Source organism: Brachionichthys hirsutus, chromosome 17 (genome assembly GCF_040956055.1).
Source record: "Brachionichthys hirsutus isolate HB-005 chromosome 17, CSIRO-AGI_Bhir_v1, whole genome shotgun sequence".
Taxonomy (NCBI): Eukaryota; Metazoa; Chordata; class Actinopteri; order Lophiiformes; family Brachionichthyidae; genus Brachionichthys; species Brachionichthys hirsutus.
In genome coordinates this window covers 9,339,512-9,353,840 of record NC_090913.1, presented here as the reverse complement: position 1 = coordinate 9,353,840, position 14,329 = coordinate 9,339,512, and the positions used below count along the sequence as shown (strand labels likewise).

Sequence of the window (14,329 nt, the reverse complement as noted above, 5' to 3'; positions counted from 1 at the left end):
AGGGCTACATAAAGACATGTGCAATGAGGTGCTCGATTAAGCCCCCTCCAATATGGAACAAATGCAGTAATACTGTCAGGCCCTAGTGCTAATATGCTATCCAGTTCCCCTCGATTATCACATTACCACAGCTCGAATCAATTGATAAACTCCCATTCAATATGGTGGAGTATTTAATTGAGTCAGAGTCTATTGGATTTGAGGTCTCTGCAGTGCAGACATGCTGACACGGATAAACACCAGCAGGATGCTCACCCTCTGTGCAATCTGAGAGCACTTTTCTGATTAGAACCCCTGTCTTTAAGCGATGGCGTAGCTCCACTGGAGGTAACAATGACTGCTTCTTACACTTTTGAAACCCTGCAGCCGGGAACCATTCAGTAGAAGAAAGACAACAAAATGATTTCAAGTAGAAATGCACATCTTTTAAACTATTTTGTACTTGGCAGGTAATCTACATTCCTGATCTTCTGAAAGCTTTCTGATTTGTGACTGTCCTCTCACATCAGGCACAGTTCCAACATCAACCTGCACCGCAAACTGCTGACGAAAGAGCTGGACGACATCGTCCTGGAACCCCAACTCACGCCACTGTCCAAGGACCTGCGAGCCGAGTTGCTGGCCAAGATCTACACTGGCCACCGCATGGGCTTGGACCCTACGGCCGTGACAGGCATCGGAGGCGGCAGCCTTGGGCCTATCGGCCTGAACCACAGTGTTTGCTCCCCAACAGGCATCGATTATCCCCACCACTTTCTAAATCCAAATCTTAAAAACCACCACATCAACGGCTTCTCCCGGGGCCAGCCAGAGGACTACATGGTATTGGACCTGAGCACCACATCCAGTGTTCAATCAAGCAGCAGTTTCCACTCCTCACATGGGTCAGACGAAGTCAGCGATGAAGGCATCCTATTGGATGACCTGGAGGAGGAGGGAGAAGAGGAGGAGGAGGAGGAGGAGGAGGAGGGTAACAGCGAGGGGGAGGACTTTTCCCAGCGTGCGGGCAGGCAGGGTGAAATTGGACATCGGGATGAGACTGGAGAACGAAGAGGAGGAAAACATGGTGAGGGGTTAGAACCTTCCTCGTCGCCATTTCTTCTCGCCTCCACGGGGGGCAATTCCTGTGGCAACAGCGGGATCCTCTGCAGTATCTGCCACAAAATGTACAGCAACAAAGGGACCTTGCGGGTGCACTACAAGACTGTGCACCTGCGCCAAATGCACAAGTGCAAAATCCCCGGTTGCAACATGGTGTTCAGCTCCGTGCGCAGCCGTAACCGACACTCTCAGAACCCAAACCTCCATAAAAACATGCCCTTCTCGACAATAATAGACTAAATGATGACTTGCTCGTCATCCTGCTGTGAGTCTGCCCACTCCTCCCTTCATTCCTCATCCTTATTCCTCCTCAAATTAGCGTTTCACCCCAGTCTTGGGCCATCAGATGCAAGCTGTATGTAAGCCTGTATGCCTCCTGCCTGTCCTCTGTAAGTCAATGCAAGACATTTCTCTTTCCTGCTATAAAATTCACCAACTCTAAATACAATTTTTCTTTTTTTTTTCATTATGCTCTTTGACTTTTGCGTTTTGGAAGAACAAGATGACACTCTTGAGCATGGAGTTTGCTCCAGGTGTTTTTTTTTTTTATCATAAGCCCCTCCATCTTTCCTTTCAAAATGTTTCCCCATTTTGTTTTTCTACGTCCATCTCCAAAGAATCTATCCGGACTCTTATTTGTAACTTTGCCTGCAGAAATAATAGTATTGATGGTAAAAAAAAAGAAAAAAAAAAGAAGCTCTTCTTGTTGTATTTGTGTAATGATAGCTTTTAAACGAACCCCTTACGAAAGCATGACAGCTTCATTTGTAAATAATGTTCTAAGAGACTTTTGGTGTAACAGAATTGTGTTGATAGTTGTTTCCTTCTTTTTCTCTCTCTCTCTCTCTCTCTCTCTCCCTCTTTATGGATTTATGTTACAGTCCAGTACAATGCTTCCAGCTATAGGCAAGGACAGAGGTAGCATCTCACTATCTTGACTCAGTTATGTTAGTTTCCATGACACATCTTTTTTTTTTGGGGGGGGGGGGGGGGGGTCATGTGGCTTGTTTTATCTACTTGTTAGATATTCAAAGGTTGTCGGTATGCTTTTTTAAGGCTCCTACGCTGATATCATTCTCTGTATTTCAATTTTTATTTTTTTTCGTCTGTTTTGTTTTTGAGCTTTATTATACCAATTCAGTTTTTGCACTTTGCATCTATACAAGGGGATGTGTAATATTATTAGAATGAGGACTTTTCCAAGTGAGTTTAGGTGCCGTTTGGGGGTCGGTGATGGCTGAAATGCCGAGGGAAATTACAGTACTTTTCAGAATATCAGTTTGTTTTTGCACTTGCTCAGTTTCAAAAACAGTTTTACGTCAGAAAACCCCCGCCGCTAAATTACATTTCAAGAAACGTTCTCAAAACACTTATTTGAATACAAACAATACCAGAAGCACAAGGGTGTCAGATATTAGTAGTCTCTCCTCCTCTTTTTTAACAAACAATTTGTATATTAGTGGGGTAATCTGTGGAAAAGCATGACGTCAGCGGAACATTGTCAAACAATGTTATGAAGTCAAGATTGTTCTTGCAGAGGGTGTAGAAAAAGAAAAATGACCCCCCCCCCCCCCCAAAAAAAACAAAGTGTTCACTTAAGAAAAACCCTGTCAGTGTTACCGTGTCCTTAAATCGTGTCCCATTGGATGAATATTATGCACTTAAGTCTTAAATCTTTTCCTGTGATACATTCGGTAATGGCGTGAAAAGAAATATGTCGCCATTTCTTTTCTATTGGTCGAAGCAAATTTTGAACATGCCCGGTACAAATATTTCCAGTTGCTGGACAAAATAAAATAAATAACGAAGGGAAGGGGTATTTATTGGTGGGTGATGTATCTTCATAGAAATGCTTTGTCCAGTGTGAGAATACTTTTTAAAAAAGAAAAAGCAAAAGTTGGAGAATGTTCCTCAGTTTGGATTCTTTATCAATGTGCTAGCAGTGTCATGTATTACTATACAATGCTACCTTCTCTGGTGCTACACACAGTGTGTGTGTGTGTGTGTGTGTGTGGGAGGGGGTTGATGCAGTGTTATGTGGCGTTCACAACATCCGACAACCTTAACAGTGTTTACTTCCATTTGTTTCATATTTAAGCCATTTAAAAAATATAGACTTAACCTATTCTATGGAAATTATTTAAAGTGCGACACCTGAAGTTTTCAGTCCTCTCTTCTCAGAGATAAAGAGCAGAGAGAGAAAAAGAGAGCTGAGGCTGAGGTTGCGGAGGTGGAAGGCTGCCAGGGGAGGAAAGGATGACAGCAACGATCATTAAAAATGTGCTGTTTCTCTGTTACCTGGAGGCGTCCCCGTCACTCCGCTTTCTCCTGTCTAATAACTCGCTTGTCACTTCGTTACGCCGCCAACATGCCAAGGTTGCTGACAAGACTGTGGCATTGACAGAAAGAGAACAAGAAGGCACAAGATTGCGCGCGCCAAACAGTTCAGTCTTAATCATTCAATTTAGCCCAACTCCATTCATCTTTTCATTTTCTCTGCACGCCGCTTCCTATTCAGGGCCGCTGGTAATTCAATTCCTTTCTTTCATTCAGTTTTCCTCTTTGTCCATCAGTGCCAAGTCATTTAACAACCGCCTCACCCATCGCTTCAGCCCGCCACTCACTTGCCACCCCCCCCCCCCCCCCACAACGCAGGTCCTACAGGGACACGCACTAAATAGTGCATGCTTAAATTCAACCGGATGGCCATGGCGTAGGAAATAAGGGGATGGGTAATTGCCTGTTTATCCCAAGTGAAGGGAAAATTGAGTACAGGAACCCCTGCCTTCTCCCGGGAGTGGGTTTCACCGAGGCGCTCGCTGCCTCGTTCACTCACCCAATCCCCCCCCCCCGGTGCTCGATGTGGCAGGGGGGGTAAAAGAGTGCTAGTCGAGGAACCCTGCTGACAGCGGTCTCTCTAACACACAACCGTTCAGACGCACACAGGGGGGAGTGACACACACTCTCAGATGCTTCACACTTACAGGCCAGAAAGATGACAAGAGCCGGATGGCTTGTTAACCTCTAGTGATGGAGGAGATGGGGGGGGGGGGGGGGCAGAGAACGTTTGAAAGCCTCCTCAATGCAGGAAGCGAAGCTCTCTGTCGAGCGTTAGTGTCCAAGCTGCCGCCAAGAAAGTCAGCCTTCCATGATGGAGCGTGGTGTGAGCTACATCATGTCCAAAGCTCTCATATATCAATGTGCTGTTTCAATATTTGAACAAATGCAACAGCTAATGAGCTTATTAGCTACTAATAATATATTAACTACTAAAAAAAAATAGTGATTAAATCAGAGTAAAGTCCTCTCAAGCTAGTCAACTGATTTGAACCCTACAAATAAACGAGGGATAGGTACCAACATAACATATCAATTAGATATAAATGTGCTCTGCTCAGCATCCTCAGCTCCTCTGCCCTTTTTGATCTGAGAGACAAGTTTTTCAAGTTTTCAGACTAGTTCCAACAAATTCTTTCTGTCCTGTTTCTCTGCGTCTCAAGCAGCAGCAGCTGCGGTTCATGACCTCCCCAGAAGTGGACTGAATATCATAGGAGAGATGATGTTCCAAACACCCTTCTCCCACCTCCTGGGGGCTGCTTCTCAGTCCTGCATTGTGCTGCCCGCATGCCAGCCGAGCTCAGAGCTGCGTGAGCTGGAAAAAACATTCAACCGGCCAGAGAAAGGTGTAATGGCAGAAAGGCTTAGAAAATGGTCTGGTTGGAGCCTTGTGGCGGCCACTTAACAAGGCAGGGGAGGAGGCAGCGAGCAGGAGGGCAGCAGGGCCGCGACTCCCCAGGACTCATCGCCAGCTTCTTCCTGATTGCCTGCTGGAGAGCGATCAAACACCCCTCACATGTCCACCCTCTTTCCCCGACACTGTCCTATCCTCTGAGAAATAACTATCAATCCCCGTACCCCTTCTGAGAAAGGCCCTAATCCAATTTTTGCCCCCCCCCCCCCCCTCCTTTTACACGTCTCCAAGGGCCCGGGTGCATTTTGCTACAGGGTGACAGGAAATTCCCAGGAACACCTATGTGTAAGGGTTCCTCTTTGGTCCGGACCACTGGAGAGAATTTTTAGCATTTGATTAAAGAAGCATCAATTATTCAGTGATTCTGTATCACATGCAGAGAGGGAAGGCGACTGGAAAGGGTTTTACGCTCGTCACCTGTTAATTGCTGTCCGTTCTGTTCGCGTTGCAGAGCGAGTGGTTGAACACACAAGGTGTCAGCGGAGAGGACGAGAGGGGACATGACAAGCTAACCTGTCCAGTTAAAGTAGTTCAAGAGAAAGAAAAAAAAAGAGTTTGATGGGACATCATGGAGAAATATACTGATGGAAGATAAAATACACACGTGCTTGGGTTTGTATAGATGCTATGTTCATTAATAAAAAAAATACCTTAGTTAATTTGAACTGGAACCTGTGAAATGTCATTGATCCTGAGATAAATTTTTTTAATTCATATAATGTTTTCTATTGTGTCAATTATATTTTACAGTCTTAATATAAATAAGCTTAAAGACCTGGTGAATTTAGATTTTTATTTGCTTTTTAATCACGTGGGTTCTTTTTTGCATTTATGTCCGTGTCTTAAAAAGCCTTTGTTATGGCACCGGCACTCGACAGCATTGCATGGCTTCATAGTCGCGCTACAAACAACACTTGGGCCTCAAGAATATTTTGTGTTACCTGAACAGGTGTTTCCCATTTTCAGACAGGAGAGAGAAAAAATTGTCCTCTTTTTTAAAAAGACTCTTGTTTCCTTTTTCTTTAATTTTTTCTTTTCTTGTATTTGATTCTGTATCATAACTGTCTGTTTTTTTTTGTTGTTGTTGTTGCATAAAATGCATAAGGGTTTTGGGATGTAAATGGAATTTTATTCATATTTTGTCCAAATACCTCTTGTAATTTGTATCAGAATTCTTGTACAATTTTTATATTAAAGATTTATCAGTCACTGGCATTTTTTTTTGTATGTTTTATGTCTATGTGGATAACTGTGGCTTATAAAACATTGGTGAATGCTAATTTTTTTTTTTTTTTTTTTATCCACCATTCTCTGTAAGGTCAGGAAAAAATATTTAATAGCCCCGGAATGGTGTCAATCAAGCAATTTCAACGAGACCCTGTGATTTCAGTGGATTTTACTGGCCTCTTTAATTACATTATGATAAAAATCACTTGGGGAAAAGGCTATCTTGACCAATTAGTGGACGATTAGATTAATAGAGTTATTAAAAGATGTACTGGCATGAGGAGAAGGTGCTGCTGGTCTTAGCAAATTAGTAAGATGGTCATTGAAGAATGTAAGAAAGGGCATACAGTAGCTTTGTCTGATTGCAAACTGAAATTAAATTAATCGACTTGCGAAGGCTGTGTGTTTAGAGGGAGGAGATTATATCTCTAAATGTATATAAAATGGTTTTATACCAATAAAAAAAAAATGTGACAGGAGGACAAGGATGTGAAACCGAAGACAGAAACTGACAACGACAACGGACGAGTGTGGGGTCGGTTGTGCAAAAAGCAACGTGCGCTGACATCATTTACTGTGTCTTGGGGTCAAATTACAAATTGATATGAGCTCCAGCAGGGTTGTCATGTTTGCTCTGGTAACCAACAGGAACATAATGCCTCCTCCCTCCCCTCGGTGAAAGTGAAGGAGTGACATGGGCCGCAACGTCCTTGAATCAGACACCGTGGCTCTTTGTCGCACGTCAGTTCCTTGTCACTGCAAAACACAAACACACACACACACTCACACACACACACACATGTATGCATGTGGAATAATAGCACTGGGTGCTATTGATTATATGAAGGAATGGTAAAAGACACCGACTCCTTTATGCAGATACTCCTGCCGACTCAACCACTTTAAACACCATAACAACATGCACAAGCACACACACACACACACACACACACACGCACACACTCCATTGTATTATGGAGATACTGGACCGTGCCCACCACTACACTGACTTCCCCGCTGAGCATCTTCCTAAAGGCGCTAGGCCATTGATTGGCCTGACAAATAAACTGGCCCTTTGCTGACCTTTGAGAAGCAAAGCTTTCTGCTGTCAGAAAATACGTACATAGAGACAAACAGCCTGAGAAACGGACAACCAGAGCCATCTTTGTTTTGTCTGCCCTGGAAAAGTGTGCTGCCAGGGCTGGAGAGGCTGACAGGGCAAAGATGTCCATCAGAACTTCAATGTTTAAGTTAAAATGTTATGCTTCTGAATTTAGTTACCAAAGCAGCTGAGGAGCATTCGTTTGCCCTGCAATAGGCTTTCACATTATTATGGTTATCGGAGCAAAGTAAACGTGTGTAGATCAGAACATTGCGGGGAAATTCTGCAAATCGCGGCCTGAATATTTGCAGGTGCAATGGAGAAATTAATCGGACACGTTTCTCTTTTCCAACCACAAATGTCAGCAAAACTCAAGAGGTCGACCAGGGTTGCAAGTTAGAGAAATCCAAACATTCAAATAAGAGTCAGTAGCGCCTGCAAAGTCTTTCAGCAGCAAGTAGCATGTACGGCTAGCGGTTTGCATGTCTTCTGACCGTGGAGAGAAACCCGTGCTGTCAGACGGAACCATTTCCAATGCAAATCTAACACAATCCTGGGGTTAAGAAGAATCAAGGAAAAAGTGACAATGAGCTTCGACATTGCATAAAAAAAACAATTAGCTGTTTGATAAATTAGCTGATTGCTAGAAGGCATTGATTTATTATAATTGCATTAAAAGATTCAAAAGTGAGGGTTAAGGATGTGTAGAATGTGTGTGGCAGTGTTTAGAATGTGGATGAGGTTATTAAGTAGCACTGAATGTATTTTCTGTTGAGACTAGAATATGTAGAAAACAATGATGTAATGTGTGTGTGCGCGGGGAGGGGGGGGGGGTACTTCTTGAGAAATCTCCGTGCAACAATACCAGAGGCAAAAATACAACTGGGCTGTTATAATAGCCACATTTTCCCCTGTTATTTTTGCCTAGCTTACCTGAATAATAATAAAAAAAACTTATTACTGATTGTGAAATTTGTCCTGCTAAAACATTTATATTAAATTCAAGCACATGCACACACCGTTGAGCCACTTCATCGAGGACACGAATCAATTTTCATTGAGTACTAACCGATCGTAATTGCATGCTGTGATTGGAAAGTAAATTCACAGAACTTGGAGGGAAAGAGGAGGGCAGGCTTTATACATCACGTTTTATTGCAGCGCTTTGAAATCTAAATCTAAATATTCAACGTAACAATGAGCAGAGTCATTTCTTTCAATTTTCAGAAGGGTGCATTACGCTATTATACGAAAAGAGACTGGATAACTGAGTAAAAACACAATGTAAGCGAATTGCTGAGGGAATGAAATGAAATGAAATAGATGATGACTTTTGAATCCTTATTAAAAGTCATCCATGGCAACACGAGCCTTGGCTTGGATGGGCGGTATGCACGTGTGCATGCGACTTTATGCTGGGCCTTATTGATTTGGTTCTACACCAGTGAGGGCTGCAGTGCTTGGCGAACGCTATTGACGAGCCATCAGTCTTGTCCAGAAGTGTGGAGGCATGCAGCTCTTTCTCCAAGACCAACCAAGGAAAGAGAGAGGAAGGGGAGAAAAAAAAGAGAGGTGGGGGAAACATCAATGGACAGTGATGGAGAGCGGGGAGGAGGGCAAAGATGCAAGCACAGCAGACGGACGCACACCCCTGTCCATGGTTTGGGAACACTAAATTAGAAAAAAGACAAAAGGGATGTGAGAGGGAGAAACTGTAAACAGCCGCATCGATCCAACTAGCGTTGGGCAAATCAAACCATTACAGCCTGAGTCTCATGCCGCTGGGTTGTGGGAAGTCACATGAATATCTCCACACTTTGCTATAAGAGAAAGGTTTGCTCGGGTTCATTCTGGATATAAGCTCTCTTTTAGAATAGCTGCATTATTTAGTTTGCATCACCTGCTAAATAACAAGGTGGACGTGCAAGCAGAACAGGAAAGGGTTAACTCAGAAGAGAGTGGAAGGGAGGTTGAAGAAAAAAAAAAGCCCTCTGGCAACCCAGGGACAGAGGGAACGCTGAACTCATCACAAACTCCTCTCCTGGCGTCCGCCAGCACATAATGACCCCAACAAGACGGGAATCCCTTTTAATTAAAGTGAAGGGAGATCAGTTAAGCAGATGGTTGCCGACAAATATTAGGGGAAATAGAATGTTTAATGGTCTGTGCACTTATCGCAGGCTATTTTCCACACCCAGCCCCAAACTGATAAACAGGACAGAGCCTTGTTAATCAACCTTACAACCTTTAAAGCCCAAGATAAGAGCATAATTCGGGATCTTTGTAAATTAGCTTGAGATGTGGCTAAGACTCTGGCCCCTTGCGTACTCAGGGCCAGACTACCGAGGTGGGAAATGAATTTCTATCAGTGTAATAGCCTTGTGCCATGGTGAAGAAGTTTTTTTTGGGGGGGGGCAGTACTTTTTTTTTTTTTCCAGGGGAAAAATATATTTTCCGGTATTTTCCTGAGTTTTTATTCTCCTTGCGGATTGACCCTCCTGCCACCGCCCTACGGCGCGCTTATCAGTGACACAAGAGAGTCGCCCGCCTCTGCGGAAATAATCTAAACAGAGAGGCGGGGAATCTGCAGCCCAAGCGGTGGCCTGTGTGAGAAGGTTAACGGGCCCTCGCCCCTTTTGAGTCAGGCACAGGTGGGGTGGGGGCAGACTGTTTATTTTACAGATGATGGATTAAAGAAGAAGGGTTTTATCGACAACAGTAGCAGCCGTCTGAGAACGGGACCAAGTACAAAGCTTTATATGTGATTCGGTTTTCTTTAAATAACTGTTTAAAAATGCATGTGACTACAGGCTCACAATCATTTGTTATTCTAACTAATTCCATCAGCATGCATTAAAACAGCGCAAAATAATAGGCTGCCGTGTCAAAGCAAAATCTCCCCAGCCATGTTACCTTTTCATATCAAACCAAAGTAAATGAAACTAAATAACAGCATTTCACAAATGTACAATAACAGCTGTATAGTATTTGCAGCAACACATAAACAAGTTGTTGTCTTTATTTGAGGTCTATACCTGAGAACTGATTCGACTCGTCCATCTCATGATGCATGTGAAAGCCAGTAGAAAATGTCTGTTTACAGGGTCCAGAGTTTTGTGTTCCCCTCCTCCTCTCACCACTGTATTTTTATTCCATCATACACACACACACACAACACCATAATATTTAATTTAGGCAGCGTTCAAAGGGTTCCGTTTTTATTGCTTCTTTAACACTTTGGCTTTGTTGCTTTTGCGAGCTCTGCTATTTCCTTCCAAAACCTCTTGGAAGAGGGACACCGGCTTGAAGGTGTAATTAAATTGAGAAAAGACATTTATCAGTGCTTAAGGTCTGGGACCTTAAATGGTCTTGCTGACAATTTCCTCTTACAGTAGGCCACTGTGGACCCGGCAGGTTCTGTTCTGAGCCCTGACGCTGGACTTGAAGGCTCAGAGTGCTGCCATATGTCGGACCTCGCTGGTGCCAGCAGCAAATGTGCTGAACAACACATCTCAAACCATAAACTCTGTGCCTTGGCACGGTGCATGCATGCGTGGGCTACTTGCAGGAGTGCACAAAGAAAACGTATGTTCGGGTATGTCTGTCCGCATTTCTGGCCACCTGGATGTCCGTCGGACCGGTGTCGGATTAAGAACAGATTTCACCTCTCCGTTTCTGCAAACACACACACGCACACACACACACATGCACGCTCTTATTAGACTGAATATCCGTGGAGAGCATCCCAGATTGCAATGGGTCACACCTGGCTATGCCTCTTCCCTGTCTCCCCTCTCGCTCTGCTCTCTGGTTCCCACACCGGCGGCATCCGGAACCTATTAGAGGCAGAGTCACACCGAGCCATAAAAACCCTCAAAGGCTCACAAACGCACTAGGGCTCGAACGTCAAATGATGTCGGCCCAACGGGCTGCCAACAGACACGATGCATCTTGAAACTGAACACACCCCACATCCATCCCTCCCTTTCTGCGGGGCACACACACCCGTACATGCCTACACCACCTGAGAATTGCCAAAGGGAGAAAGCTTACATTTGTACCCATAGATGGAATTGGTACTGATGCTGGGGGGGCCTTCAGTAAATGCAGATCAGGCAGCGGTACGGTGGTGGGCTAGGAAATGCTGCAGAATCATTGCGACAAAGCAATTGGGGGGGGGTGCATTTTATCTCTTGTAAATTCTTGGCATCACCTACGGAAGCTGGGAAGCACATCCCCAAATGCAGTCTTCTTGTATGGCCGAGTTTAAGCAACAAAGCGCCGATCAAAGTGGGAAAATGCTGCAAAAACAAATCTTCTGCAAACGAGCAATTAGATAAAGCCCGAGTATGTTTGGTGTAGTTTTTCTGGCAGACTCCCTTACATTTTTTATATATTGCTTTCTTTTTCCCAGTCATTCCTCTTTCTTTTTTCACACAAAAAAAAAAAAGGTTGGCCAGAGTTTAGCATCGAAAGCGTTTGCGGCTGGAGCCGTTACAAACCAGCGTTTTACTGCTAGCAAATGCTGCCTTTGATACCGACTACAATAAGTGATATACGTTTGTTTGCAGTGGAGGTGAAAATGACTTTGTAGCTCATGGAAGGGGAAGGCTCTTGCTAACACAATGCAGCAACAACACACACACACACACACACAAAAGCATCTTTTAAAGGAGCCAGCGATGCTTTTCCACTCATTAGCGGGACTCAGAAGTGAGTGTCTGAAACTCAAGATCGGGAGAACTGACAGAGAAGAGATTGCGGTGCACACTTTCTCCTCCAAGATCACCACGACTCAAGGTAACATATCCACATCCTATTAGTCTGTGGTCCAACTGGCCAATTGGATGCAGACAAGCCGAGGTATTGAGCAGTATCGATTTTGATCATGTTGCCCATCATGTAAAACATATTGAGAGATAAATACAGCTCTGTCAGATTCAATTTCACCTCAAGATTATGGCCACAGTAGTTTTATTATTAAAGGGAAGAAAAATAAGTGGGTTTCATGAGAGGGGCTACTGGTTTCGCCGGGATCGAGTACTGTGGACTCCGCCGGGGGGGGGGGGGGGGGGGTTGTACAAAGTTTTCTTCCCTGTGAGAGTCCAGGGTGTCGTCTAAATGTACAGGGACGAGTGGATTGTTAATCACAAATACACACTCTGAACATCAACTGCGAAACCCCTATGAATCTGATAAGCCAACCCGGTGGCTTCCGTGGCCAATCGGCACGTGGAAAAACGGCGTCGGTGTCAGGCGGCTGCAAAACCCTCGTCAAGCTGGACACCAATGTGCTCTCACACCCCCTGAAAGCTGGGTGATGTCATTATCGAAGTCTTTGGCGTGCTATCCGAGGAGTTAGTTACCATTGACAGGTTCAGATCCTGGCAGGCTCACCCATGAGGATTCACGACTTTGAAGCTCTCCGCCTTAAGCTGCAAATGATTCTTTTCAGGCTATGTCTGCTCTACCTGCAGCTTTAATCCACACACCCTGCTTCTGGTCATTCCGCGAGAGCTCGACCAGGCTGCTACACCCACGAGCCTGCAAACACAGTCACACACAGACATACAGATATGTATTATAGATAGAGGTTGAGAGACACAGGCACACTGTGGCAGAGAGAGACTCAAGGCAAACATATGCTCACCCACTTTCCTAGAAACACATACTTTATTGAATAGCCTCGTTGCCCCAGAGCAGTAACAGGCTCCAGCCACACCGACACAGATCCTCTTAGGCCCAGCCCATCCTCTCCTCGCTTCCTTCATCAGCACTTAGTGGACATCTGTGCAGTGCCAGCCCTCTCCATATGCCACTGCGGTCAGAAGACAAACGACCATGCCAGGGCAGTGGCACGCCTGCACGTCTGATGCCACGTAGGGTTGCAGGGCGGAGTGTGACGGACGGAGACGGGAAGAAGGCCGGTGCAGGTCAGGAGTGGGCTGGGCGTGCAAAGCTTGCCATCGCATCGAGAAAATGGCCGTAGGAGCTGTCGACGCACGAAATACCAAAACTAAGTAATCTCTCCTGCGGTTAATACGGCCGACAAAGGAACGCACGAGGAACGGTGGGAAGGTTCCGCTTGTTATGGCTGATTAACCACGCTTGTGTATTACATTACTGCAGGCTGACCACCTCCAAAAGACGACCACCTTTTGACGAATGTTCTACCCTTTGAGCGACCGCAGTTTTCCTTCCGTTTGCAACGGTGTAAAATAAATGTGCCGACCGCCCAACCATTTTTCTTTCTCTGCCTGTGCTGGGTGTTGTCACGCGGGAACCGGAGTCTGTTCCAGTATGCCACTGGGCAGCAACTGGTTTCTCTTAATTATGCTGCGATTGATAAAAAGTACGATTACAGACAGAAGTAAAGTTTCCCACAAAGTTTCACAGCGAAGCGTTTTGTGTTTTCTGTGTAATCGTGCTGAAAATCCAACTAACGAATGGACATATGAGTGAAAACATGACCTCCCCGGCGGAGGCAATGATTTATCCTTGCCAAAAAAGGAGAGGTCACAAATCATTCTCCGTCGTGAATTCCTTTTCCATTTCTGTCTAAATTGATTCTGAAAACCAACAAGCCTGCGTTGAAAGTAGGAAATCACTGTTGAGTCATTAGGTGTGGAGCCGTACCAGCGATGCGCGGTGGCGAGCGCCACCGTGCCGCCGATGTTTCTTTTCACAATGCGATTTTACAGGTAAAGCTCCCCTTCGAGCAATGAGGTGGAACTATCAACACCAGATGACATTTGGTAGTCTGCGCTAAGTCGCACGCACTAGTCAGCATGCGTCTGTGGTAAATCATCAAAGCTGTCTGAATGATTTCATACGGCAAAGAATGGTCAGCTTTCTTTCCACTGCAAAGCAAAGGTGATGAAATGAATGTGACTGAAAGGTGACTATAATAACTCAGGAACACATAAGGTTGAGCTTGTCATGCTTGAAACCCAAGGCTTGACTGTAACGCTATGACTCATGTATCACCCCCATGCATGTGCTCCGAAAACAAAAATCTGTGTCCAGTCCAGGCTGAAGAGTGTGTGTGTGTGTGTGTGTGGCGGGGGGGGGGAGAGATGAGAGAAGGTGTGTGTGGCAAAGTAGGGGAGGAATAGCAGCATTCCCTGGGTAACGGGCTCTGGCAAAGG

The 14,329-nt window shown here is 44.9% G+C and overlaps 1 protein-coding gene across 1 annotated transcript in view; it reads left to right on the top strand.

Moving 5' to 3' along the window:
- bnc2 (basonuclin zinc finger protein 2) overlaps window positions 1-1,341 on the top strand; it is a 34,901-nt gene extending 33,560 nt beyond the window's left edge. Inside the window, exon 4 of the mRNA XM_068751047.1 lies at window positions 510-1,341. Coding sequence (XP_068607148.1) covers window positions 510-1,341 — 832 coding nt within the window. The remainder of the gene's footprint in view (window positions 1-509) is intronic.
- The last annotated feature ends 12,988 nt before the right edge of the window (window positions 1,342-14,329 follow it).